This window comes from Glossina fuscipes, unplaced genomic scaffold (assembly GCF_014805625.2).
Source record: "Glossina fuscipes isolate IAEA_lab_2018 unplaced genomic scaffold, Yale_Gfus_2 112, whole genome shotgun sequence".
Lineage (NCBI taxonomy): Eukaryota > Metazoa > Arthropoda > Insecta > Diptera > Glossinidae > Glossina > Glossina fuscipes.
In genome coordinates this window covers 4156768-4168027 of record NW_023998455.1, presented here as the reverse complement: position 1 = coordinate 4168027, position 11260 = coordinate 4156768, and the positions used below count along the sequence as shown (strand labels likewise).

The window sequence follows — 11260 nt, the reverse complement described above, 5'->3', positions numbered from 1 at the left end:
CCTGGCCGCAATGATTTCATTATTCGGGCTCCGCAGAACGTACGTGCGATACATAATAGGCGATGAATGGCTTTAGAGTTACGCACGTATGTTGATGTGCATCCTGCCTGTAGTTCTATCTTAACTCTTTCTGGGTATTACCGACATGCGCACAAACTTAATATACGACCAACTAATGTCAACTGTGGAGTTAAGCAGAGACCTAAAGAATAGTTTGGAATGATATGCATAAGACTACGAGCAAAAAAAACAAGAAGAATGTATTTAGATATCACATAAGCTGATATAAATTTTGAAATCTTGTAATGATTGTACGACAAAAATGGCTAAAGATGGTGGACATGCTTGGCACATATTCGATGTAACAAAGACCATGAAAAACGTAAGGAGGATGTGCTTAAAATTTATTGAAGGGACACCACGAACTGTTCCCTTAATCTATTCAAATGGCTTAACGACGACTTACTTCTCATCTGTCTCTGATTGATAAGATTTTGCGAAAGATACGCCTTGCCGGTCTTTCGGACAGCAATCTTCTGCCTCTATTTTGAGAAATGTTTGCGATACCAGGCCTGCGTGAAAACTTTTCTTGTTAGGGATAAGCTTTTAAAAGGTTCTTCAATTTCAAACTTAATGCTCTATTTATTATTTAAAGTTCTAATCTCCTCTGGAGACAGTGCCGCTCTTCTCTCTAATTAGAACTCTTTGATTTAATATTTTAATCCAATCAAAATGTGGGGGTTAAGAAGAAATAGTATTTACCTAATTTAATTAAGTCTTTATGAGTCTCATAGTGCTCTTCTCACTGCATTCATAAACTTGCTACTTGTCTCTTTAAATCTTCTCTTCCTTAATTGAGAATATGAAATGCAATCGCGGTGTAGCAATTAGCAGTCATAACATGTAGAAAACCTTTCAATTTTGAATTAGACGTTTCAGTCAGTCTCGCGTTAACGTTGCTTAAGTTTAATAGTTAACGTTCAAATTTAATTATGAATTATTGTGAGAAACATTTATAAATATTTCCAAGATTCGCTAAAACTAGTTTTTCACTTATTTTCATTTTTCTTAACAAAAATTACTTTTCTGCATATCATTTCAGCTATCAAGTATAGTATCATTTACTTTGGAATATGCAGTGTTCTAATAAAAATTTTCTTAGTTAACGAAGGCAAGTGATAAGTGGAAAAGTTCTAAAGATTGAAATGATTTGCCTAAGTTTGTGTTTTCTTGCTGATGCACAAAAAACAAAACAAAAGTCATTTGTTTTGTGTAAAACTTGGAATATTGACGTTGCCAGACTTAAAACATTATTTAATAAACCGGCTTTTAAGAGAGAGAGAGAGAAAGAGAGAATATGCTTTGTGAAAATTATTTTTCCTTTGCTCTTAGGTATGGCACAGCTGCAGTGCGAGACCTTTCAATGGAACTGCGATGATGGTCAGTGCATATCAGATAGCGGCCGTTGCGACGGTGTGGTCGATTGTCAGGACGGCTCAGACGAAACGGCCGAAAATTGCATACAAGTGCATTCTACCTGTCATACGTTTGCTTTCAAATGCGCTTATGGTGCTTGCATTGCCAACGGCTATCGCTGCAATGGACGCAAAGATTGCGCAGACAATTCGGACGAATTGATCTGTGATGAAAGCAAATTCGATAAACTTCAAGGAAGCTGCCGCAGGTTTGCAAAGATCACCTTTATTTGATAAACTTTCAAATGCAAATGTGTTTTTCCTTTCGCACCTCGTAGTGATACTGAGTTTGAATGCACGCGACTAAAGGAATGCATTAGTAAAGTTAATATTTGTAATGGAGCAAAGGATTGCAAGGATGGTTCCGATGAAACTTTAGAACTTTGTGCCGGTTTTGATTGTTCTGATGGAATGTTTCATTGCGGCTACGGTGCTTGTATCAATAGAACAGCGACATGCAATGGCGTTAAAGATTGCCTCGATGGTTCCGACGAAGCTTGGGAGTTATGTGGCTTTCCTAGACCGAGGAATAAATTGACACCTTCGTTAGCAGATTTGCGCAATGAAAATAAGTGTCAATTACCAGAGAATGGTCCTTATCTGTTGGCTCGTTTACATCCCCAGAATCAGACCATACGTTTAGGCAGATGGGTAGACAATTATGAGACTATTCACTTGGAATGTTCGAACGGTTATCGTATACCAACTCATGCGAGTTTAAATTGTCAAAATGGCAAATGGACCAGAGGATTTCCGTCATGTGTTCGTAAGTTAAACGAAATCAAATTTTCTTGCTTCGTCTTCTCATCAAGCTTCTACTTTTAAGAATATTGCGACGGTCAATCGTTGCGAGGTTTATCCACATTTCACGTATGTATTAATAATGGTATTGCCGCCCGGCAGTGCCAACGGTTACAACCAAAAACTGCGGTAATTATCAGATGTAACGTCGGTTACGAAGGTTTAAGCGACAGCGCACCAATAATGCGATGCAATCTCGATGGTAAATTCACCGCTAAGCGGCCCACTTGCAATGTCGAGTGCGGAGTTCAACGAACAAGTGCACGATTTAGACGCGACTTGGGATTTACGATAGATCAAAGCGAGGCACCCTGGCAAGTGGCCATTTATCAAAAGCCAGATAACGTTAGCTACAGATTGATTTGTAGTGGATCCATTATCTCGCCGAGTATAATTGTAACCGGTATGTATGGAATAGATATTTAATCATTAATTTGAACAAAATTTTCATTGCATTATCAAACCGTCTGTGGCAGCTGCTCATTGTTTTTGGGACGTCGCGGTAGAACAGACGATAAGCGCTGAGTTCTTTCAGGTGGCCGCTGGAAAATATTATCGTGACTACGATATGGCTAAAGACCCAACAGCTCAAATTGCGGATGTTGCTGAAATTGTGATTTCGTCAAGGTACAATAGCAAAACTTTTGGGGTTGATAGATAGCAAGTTACAAGAGAAAGATGGGTAGAAAGAGAAATATTATAAGCCATAGAAACGAAGAGAAGAATTAATGAGTAGAAAGAAACAAAGAGAGACGGAGGAAAATAAATGCAGATATAAAGAGAAATAAGTTACGGAGAGAGATTGAGGGATAGAGAGAGCGAAAGAGAAAGAACTGATTCCGTCGTTTGCTTGCAGCGCAGAATAAATGAAGAAAACCGAGTATATAAACCAAGAGAAAGAAAAAGGGATAGAGTGTGTGGATGAATGGATGAATTAAGACAGAGAAAGCGCCAGTGAGGGAGAGGGTAGGAATAAAATGTAAACAGACAGCGAGAGGTAGATAGGAAGATAGATATTTTGATTGTTGCTATTTTGTTAAGCTTACACATCTCCTGATCGTAATTGTCCTAATAGGATCGTTTAATTCATTTTTGATTTTCTTTTCATTCCTTCTATTGTATTCCATTATTAAAGTTTCCAATACAACAAAAATGATTTCGTAGAAGATATCGCTGTTGTTAAGTTAAAGACACCTTTCATCTTCAACGAAAACGTATCAGCCGTGTGCTTCGATTTCGGTACTAGGGCCAGTCGATATGTTCCGAATAATTTGGTTGGTTCAATTGTGGGGTATGGTGATACTGGAGAGGTTTTAGAACTGCTTCCTATGAAAACGCTGTCTTATCACAATTGTCAATTAAAGGATAAATACGCAAATTTAGCTGGAGATAAATTTTGCTTGCAAAACGAAGGTGAAGCGATCCTATGTCGCGGTGATAGAGGCGGAGGTTATGTGATTCAGAATCCAGTAACGAAACGTTACGAGCTATTAGGCGTAATTAGTCTTACTCCTTTCCTTAACCACGAATGTGCTCGAGAGGAAGTTGTAACAGCAACGAATGTCAAATACATGAGCAACGAAATAAGAGAGAAATTGGAGCAGTTCAAGCAAGAAGATAAAGCCTTGTTTTAGAATAAGAAGTAAAAAAAAAATTTTTTTTTTTTAATTTTTATGTTTTTCTTATTATTTTTGTAGACAGAGCGAAAAGAATAAGAGAAACACTTTCATTATTATTATTATTATTATTACAATTACTGACATTACTCTTTTATTAGATCCTTTATTTATAATCTATCCAAAAATATAATAAGTAAATATAAGAGTGAGCTTAGGGAAATAGCAATGGGAAGAATATACCAATGAAGATGTACGATGTTTGCATAAATAAACTTAAAACATTCATTAAAATAATTTAAGAAATAAAAATAAATTCATTTTTAAATGAAAGATCGAATATATGAAGCCGGTCCAAGCATTTTATCTCACTAGATTAATTCAAGGACTTATATGATTGCTCACCCTGCTCAAATATTTTCAGAAATATGCTGGCTTTTATATAAGATTTAACATATGGAGAATCTAAGTGATCGTAATTAATAGGCGCTAGCAAATTTTTCATTTAGTATTATTGGGCTGGGGACGCTAATCATAGAGCGCGCAAAACTGCATTTTCGAAATTGATTATTTTTTTTTTGTTTAACTTGAAGAAATCTTCTGCCGAAGCCCATGAAACACTGTTATCGGCTTAAGCTAATCGTGCCTTCCTGGTTTCAACGGTTTAGAGGCGGTGATTTTGAGCACAACGACATAGAACCGTCTTGACGACCAAAAAAGTTCGAAGACAAGGAATCGCCAAACTTTTGTGACAAAAACCCAGCTCGAACTCTCGAAGAACTTCTGAACAGCTGAGCAGTTGATGAATCCTCCTCTCGACTTCAAAATTTTACTAAAACATTGGAAGTCCTTGCATGCAGGTTGGTATGGAAAATGGTCGAAATCATTCGAGAAGCACGCCTATAGTACCATTTAGACTCGGAAAACTTTTCTTTTTCAAGAAGAATAAAAAATTTCGTTTTTCATTCATTACTCATAAACTGTAGGAAATAAATCTACGAAAACTTGAGCACATATTTTATGGGTGATGCTGCAGTCCACGTACAAAAATGAGAAAACTGAGCTCGCTTAGCCTATATTACACGCTTAGAAGCAAGCCTCAAAAAGCCTCAAATTCTTGGCTTCAAATTCGGAATGCACCTAAGCAGATCGTCCTGTTCGTCTGTCAATCTCTCCATCTACCAAACTATGTACTGTCTACGGTAAACATTACCCCCTCTCAAACTTTAACAAATCACCCTCAGATTTCCAAAAAAATTTCAAAATAACTCAAACGGTGTAAATGATACGTCTACAACGCTTACGCGCCTACGCAACGAAAACTGTAAATATTTTTATTCGTCGCGTTTTTTGGCTACCTGATAGCACATACACCATCTAAATCTGAAATCTGTGGAAATCGGCCATGTCCACCCACTGTTATAGAGTGTGGAAATTTAGTTTAGCACTATTTGCTTTTATCACTGATTCTCTTAAAAGTTTGCCTAGTATATGAAAAGCCCACGTTGCCGTAAATCATGCTTCGCAAAGAATTATCAAGAATTCTTTGGAATTGGACAACCGCTTCAAGAAGTACTTAAGCGAATAGACTATCGGGCCGGCCTACCCGGGTTTAATTCACGCTGGGGTGGGGCCTTACTATAAATATGATTGGTGTGTGGTCGCAGGAATAGTGAGTACTCGATTGGTAAAGACATAACACGTGCTCATCGGGTATATAAGCCCCAGGCTGCGTTTATCCCCTAACGCTGTTCTGTTCCACTACTTTGTAATCCTCATCATAATCGTAAGCTACAGGCGGTATTTTTTGAAATTGTTTTAGTGCCTGCTGCATTGTACGCGAGTCTGTGAACAGATCATGCCCATTTTTGATCTCGTATTAATAAGGGATCAGTGTAGTGTTTGCGCCAAATTTCCACTTACTATTTTCATATTGAGTGTTAAAACATTTCTAATGTTTTTTCTTTTAATAATACTGCAAATTACACTTAGGTCTATCTTAATATCTAAATAAGATGCGTATTTATCGTAATTTTTTTTTTCTTTTGTAGCAAAAAATGATCTTTTAAATGTCTGACACTGAGCCAGGACGTAATGTACTTCTAAAAAAGTACTTATAAAGGTAAGAAGTGAGAAGTGAAGAGGTGAGAGGGGCCACCCAATAAATCCAATGACTTTCAAAATCCATATGCCATAAAGCGGGTGCTAATGATCTAGCCGGGTTCATGCTGGCACCAGAAAATGAGCCCTGTGGACAAATAAAAACCGGGAGAAAATATTAAAGGCGGAAGAAAAAAAATTTTTTTTTTTTTGCTATAACCGCACAAATTACTTACAGCTATGCCCACTAAGCCGCCAACCGTAAGACCTAAACGTAAGGCAACCGAATCAATCAGAGTGGCACTACGTGGGTCCCAAATGCCGCAACAAACCATCACAAATACCGATGTTATTATGAATTCAATACCGAAAGCTTGAGCAACCGTTATATCTTTGGCTGGCGCAGTTACACAAAAGCCATGATCATTGTATGCCTCGTCCATTATATAGGCTGGTAACAGAACCTTTAATAAACCATAGCCAAGCATTGCGCCTAAGATTTGCGCACAAACATAAACTAAACCCAAAGGTATAGACACCAAATCGTACACACATGCGGCCACAGTTATCATTGGATTGATGTGAGCGCCCGAAATACAACCGAAGCACTGAACCATCATCATTACCACTATGCTAACATTGATGCTGGCCTGCAAAGGCGAGGTGATTGAATTCACCGTCGAGCTACAACCCATGCAGCCGAGAAATACCAGCAGACCGGTACCAAGAATTTCGGCGAAAAAACACTTGACGGCATGACGTACGGAAGAATGCATTTTCTATATGTGCATTAACAAATTTTATTCTTTCACTTTTACCGTTTCCCATTTAAATGAGAACAGAGTGCTCGGGAGAAGTATGTGCTAGTCAAGCGAGTTCCTAATCAATGGCTGTTATGCAATATTTTACAATTCTTTTTTTTTTTCCCCATATACACTTAAAAAGGGATTTAAGAACTCTTCAAAAGCGATTTGCAATTTTTAAAAATTTTTGATAACAACTTGGACGTATGCAATCTTTCGCTTTCACTTCACTAAACTATTATAGACTGAAATGCAAAATTGCTTTTTTTTCAAGCAGAAGTTGATCTAGTTTTCAAAGTTGTTAAATAAAAGCAAACAATCTTACGATGATGATGTCGCTCTTATTATACACTACCTGATAGCGCTAACTGTTGTCAATAGTTTTATATACGCGTAATAGAACATCAAAATAATAATAATAATAATACAGTGAAATTTTTTTATTATTATTACACAATAGCTGCTGTTAGGCACGAGGCCTGCCACGCACAACACCGCAGTGCTGGCGAACTGTTCACATAAAGGCCTTTTAATGCATTTTAAAATTTACATTAAGTTCAACTTACCTGCTGAAGGCATTTTCTCACTCAAAGGTAAGATGCTTTGGCAAATTTTGATGCACAGAGATCAAGCCCGCTCATCCTCACCGACTTGATAGCTCTGAATGCAAAGCTAATTAAATTTAGAATATAGATGCCCTCACTGCAAATCCCAGATGGGATTTACATGAAAGTTCCATTTCTTTGAAAACTCTCGGTTGATATCCGTTTGAGTGGCCGAGTAGGGATCAAATCTCAAGTAAGTTACAGTTTTCTTTGGTCGTAGCTATAGTGAGTGCACACGCTAAAGTCGGTAAATGCACGACAATTAACGCTTGGGTACAAACCCGCTAGCAGCTATTACTTCCCTCTTTCCGTTTCTTGCTCCTCTTCTTTAAGACGATCACCGTATTACGCGAATAGAGGTCATACCTTGAGTTCGAGTGAAATGCAGCTCAGTACTTTCGGCACTTGCTTGTAATTTAATATATCCTTTTTTTAACAGCCAGCCTATACCCTACCGTCGTAAGACTAACAATTTGTGCTACCTGGCCTCATATACATTCCGTTTGCATGGTGCTTGACAAGTTTGACGTAGTGAAGAGAAAAAGTTAAATTTCTTAGAAAAGTTTTAGAGGACGGCAGAGAATTATCATCACCCAGGGTTTCGGAAGGCTTTTGAAATCAGCTTTTGCTTTCTTTAATCCACCAAAGCGAGTTTACAAAAAATTTTTAAAATTTTCATCTTCATTGAGTTATACTCAGTTCCATACTACGAATGAAAATGTTTTGTAGCAACCGATTTTCTATCGATCAAATGGAATTTTATATACATTGCTTGTGAATACAAATAACGAGAAAATCTTGATAAAAAGAACCATTAATAATATATTTTCTTCTCTACTCATTGGCCTCCTGCTGGCCCTTAGTTTCGAAAGATTTGTCCTTTAAAACATATCTCTACAATACAGCAGTAACTACTCCACCTAAGATAACTGTGAACCAATATAACCAATGATCCGTAAAATCAAGATTCCATGTTCCGGGGCCCCACGATCGAGTCGCATTCACACTACATCCAGTGTGAGGTCCCAAAATTATGGAAATCTCATAACTCCACGTGGCATATATGTAATATATTATAAAATTCATCAGGTAACTTGCTAAGCTGCCGACCACTAAACCGAAACGAATTAAAACTGAATCGAAATGATTAGAGTTACGTTCATCCCATACTGCAGAGCACAGTAATACCAGGCTATATGTTGCAAAAACTCTAAAACATTGCTTGCAAAACGTATAGTTCTGGATGTATTCTGGTCATGCTTCGTGTTTGGATCAATCCTTAAACACCCGGTACAATTTTAAGCAAAGTGCGGTAACCGCGCATTACTGAATAAGTAATAAAGCCGCACTACCAAAATGAAAGCATAATGCGAAACGATCGTTAGCTATATATTCAGATTTAATGCAACCCATGCAACCAAAAAAGACCAAAAGGTAACTGACAATAACTTCAGACATAAAGGGCGGCAAAATGCTCCACCCTTCCTCTCGGGAAAACCAACGAAATTGCATAATTATTTCTTTCCAAAATAATTTCCAATTAGCTTTCGAAGCCTTTTAAGCAAAAATCAATGAGAATATTTTAGATTATTTTTCCTTAAAGTCAGGAGAACGTTTTTAATAAAAAGACAACCGGACGGACGGACAGATGGACTTGCTTAAATCGACTTACAATTTGATGCTAATTAAGAACATATATATACCTATTTGAAATTTTCTCAAGTTTCCTTCTAAAGGTTGCAAACGTTTTGACAAATGAATATAGAGTCAGCCTTTAGTGATGGGTTTTGAAAGAAAATTTTTTCTTTCAATTTCTTTAAATTTTGCTACTGTAGCAACCATACAAAGAAAAGAGGAGCTTTTCTCGATTTATGGAGAACGTACGGGCTATCTTAAAAATTACCGAGTGTGGGTATACAGGGGTCATTGTTTTTATATATAACGAAATACATATAATGAAAAATCGTCAAAAATTTGTCTACAAATATGTTCTTAAAGTTCGAAATATAAAATATATTCTTAGGACAATGTCTGCAGAAGAAGTACTAACTGGCAAACAACTAAAGTAACCTTGACATATTTTTGTTACAAGGTTAGAACTTTAAATTAGGTATATGTAGAGTAACAGTCTCCAGTTTAGATCTGAACTTGATAGTAGATAGTAGTTTTTCGAAACGAATCGTTTCCTTTGAGAAAGTTTTCCTTACGTCGTAAACTGTATGCGCTGAGCATTTGCAGAGACGTTTATCTAATTAATTCTTATGTCTACAATATTCAAGATAGCAATAAGATGGGGAGCTAGCTATGGCGAAGAAGATTTTAAATTTATACACACACGGAAACTTGTATGCGATAAACTAAAATTTTAATATCGTTAAAAGAGAATATGTAACGCAGACGAAAGTTAGGGCGACACACTTTTCAAATTTCAGAAAATTCAAATCACAACGACACATTTAAAGCACTCAAGCCAATTATCTACAAATTGCGAATACGCGCATAACCAGATAACTGGGAGAATGAGTAAAATGTATTTCGTAATAAAATTTATGTAAATTATCTTAAAGCATAGGCAAAGAGTACTGTTACCCATACGCATATACTGGCAGTTATCTCTTTAAATTGCTTGGAAATGGAGTGACGGCGAAGAAAAATTGTATTGAATCATGACTTTCGAGCATCTTTCCTTTATTGCGTTTTTCGCTTAGCATCTTGTTGTTGTTACTGGTATTCATTTTTTGGGGCAACGGTATGGAAGAAGAATCTTTAGCAAATAGCTCGCCTACCCCCTGGCAATGAAAACTTAAATTGTTTGCCATTAGCTTCAAATATATGAATTGTTTTTGTAAGAAACAACCTACCGTAACATATAAATATTTGTTGAATCACTTGAATGCGGAGAGAACAGGAAAGCGTCATAAAATTCGTTCATGAAGTGATTTAAATGTCTGCTATAATCGAAGCAAATGAATTCAATTAAGGCAAGCAAAAAAACTTGCATCATAAATGCCTCAAAATGAGTCTCGCTACAGTCGCTTTATATTAATTAGGTGCAGAAAAACAAAAAAAAAAAATGCCTTTAAGCAGCAATTTGTTAACGAAGGGCGTGTCATTGACTATCAAATCCTTAGGAAGCTTTAAAATTGATGAATTGATAACAATGCTGGGCCACAAGTCATACCTGCTTGCGGTCGTTGTAAGGATGTGTTGTTCAGCGTATTTTGCAGCCCTCAAGCTTAATTCGATGAATTGATGAATGAATGGCGGGAAATGTATGATTCAATTTTCAATCAATCGATGAATTTTTTCAACTTTTTTCTTCCTTCGCTTGTATGCTTGTAGGTCAAGCGGACATCGCTACTCTCTTTCCGAATCTTCTTTTAATTTAAATATAATTTTCTCGGGATTACAAAAGCAATGACAGATTTAGTATGCCTTCTAAATAGCTGAGTTTTGGCTATAAGAATTAACAAAAAAATGTAACAAATATTTATTTTTGTTGATTTAAAAAAAAAAACTAAATAAATAAAAAGAAAAAAAAAGACAAACGTTTTCGTCGAGATAATGACACCACACCTCTTAATGTATTTGCATAAAACCTTTGAATTTGTTTTGTTTTATTGTCGCTCCTTAAGATAAAGTAATTAAGTTGGCATTAAGTTATGGCAAAAAGGGGCGTTTTGCCTTAGCTGAGGTTAAGATTTTTTTTCTACCTTCTTTTTACATTTTCGTTTTAATTTTTTGTTGTTGTTTTTCTTCTGTTTTTTTTTTATATTTTATTATAAAATCACCACAATTTCCGTTGACGGTTGATTATGATGAATCATTGGTTATTTATAAGCGTACAAGACAGTAGCGCA

The 11260-nt window shown here is 36.5% G+C and overlaps 2 protein-coding genes and 1 pseudogene across 2 annotated transcripts in view; 1 reads left to right on the top strand and 2 right to left on the bottom strand.

Moving 5' to 3' along the window:
- Nucleotides 1-3957, top strand: part of LOC119639283 — an 8295-nt gene extending 4338 nt beyond the window's left edge. The window contains exons 7-13 of the mRNA XM_038036574.1: nucleotides 978-1002; nucleotides 1103-1171; nucleotides 1393-1684; nucleotides 1754-2241; nucleotides 2302-2679; nucleotides 2753-2903; nucleotides 3412-3957. Of these exons, the coding sequence (XP_037892502.1) occupies nucleotides 978-1002; nucleotides 1103-1171; nucleotides 1393-1684; nucleotides 1754-2241; nucleotides 2302-2679; nucleotides 2753-2903; nucleotides 3412-3910 (1902 nt within the window). The 3' untranslated portion in view covers nucleotides 3911-3957. The remainder of the gene's footprint in view (nucleotides 1-977; nucleotides 1003-1102; nucleotides 1172-1392; nucleotides 1685-1753; nucleotides 2242-2301; nucleotides 2680-2752; nucleotides 2904-3411) is intronic.
- Nucleotides 3958-4535: 578 nt separating this feature from the next.
- On the bottom strand, nucleotides 4536-7062 carry LOC119639607 (aquaporin-2-like). Its single transcript, XM_038037087.1, has 2 exons — nucleotides 6229-7062; nucleotides 4536-6140 (listed from the first exon to the last, which is right to left on the bottom strand). Exons 1-2 carry the CDS (start codon nucleotides 6766-6768, stop codon nucleotides 5958-5960), a joined length of 723 nt encoding a protein of 240 aa, XP_037893015.1. The 5' UTR covers nucleotides 6769-7062; the 3' UTR covers nucleotides 4536-5957.
- A 1172-nt stretch (nucleotides 7063-8234) lies between these two features.
- Nucleotides 8235-8912, bottom strand: LOC119639119 (annotated as a pseudogene).
- Nucleotides 8913-11260: the final 2348 nt, after the last annotated feature.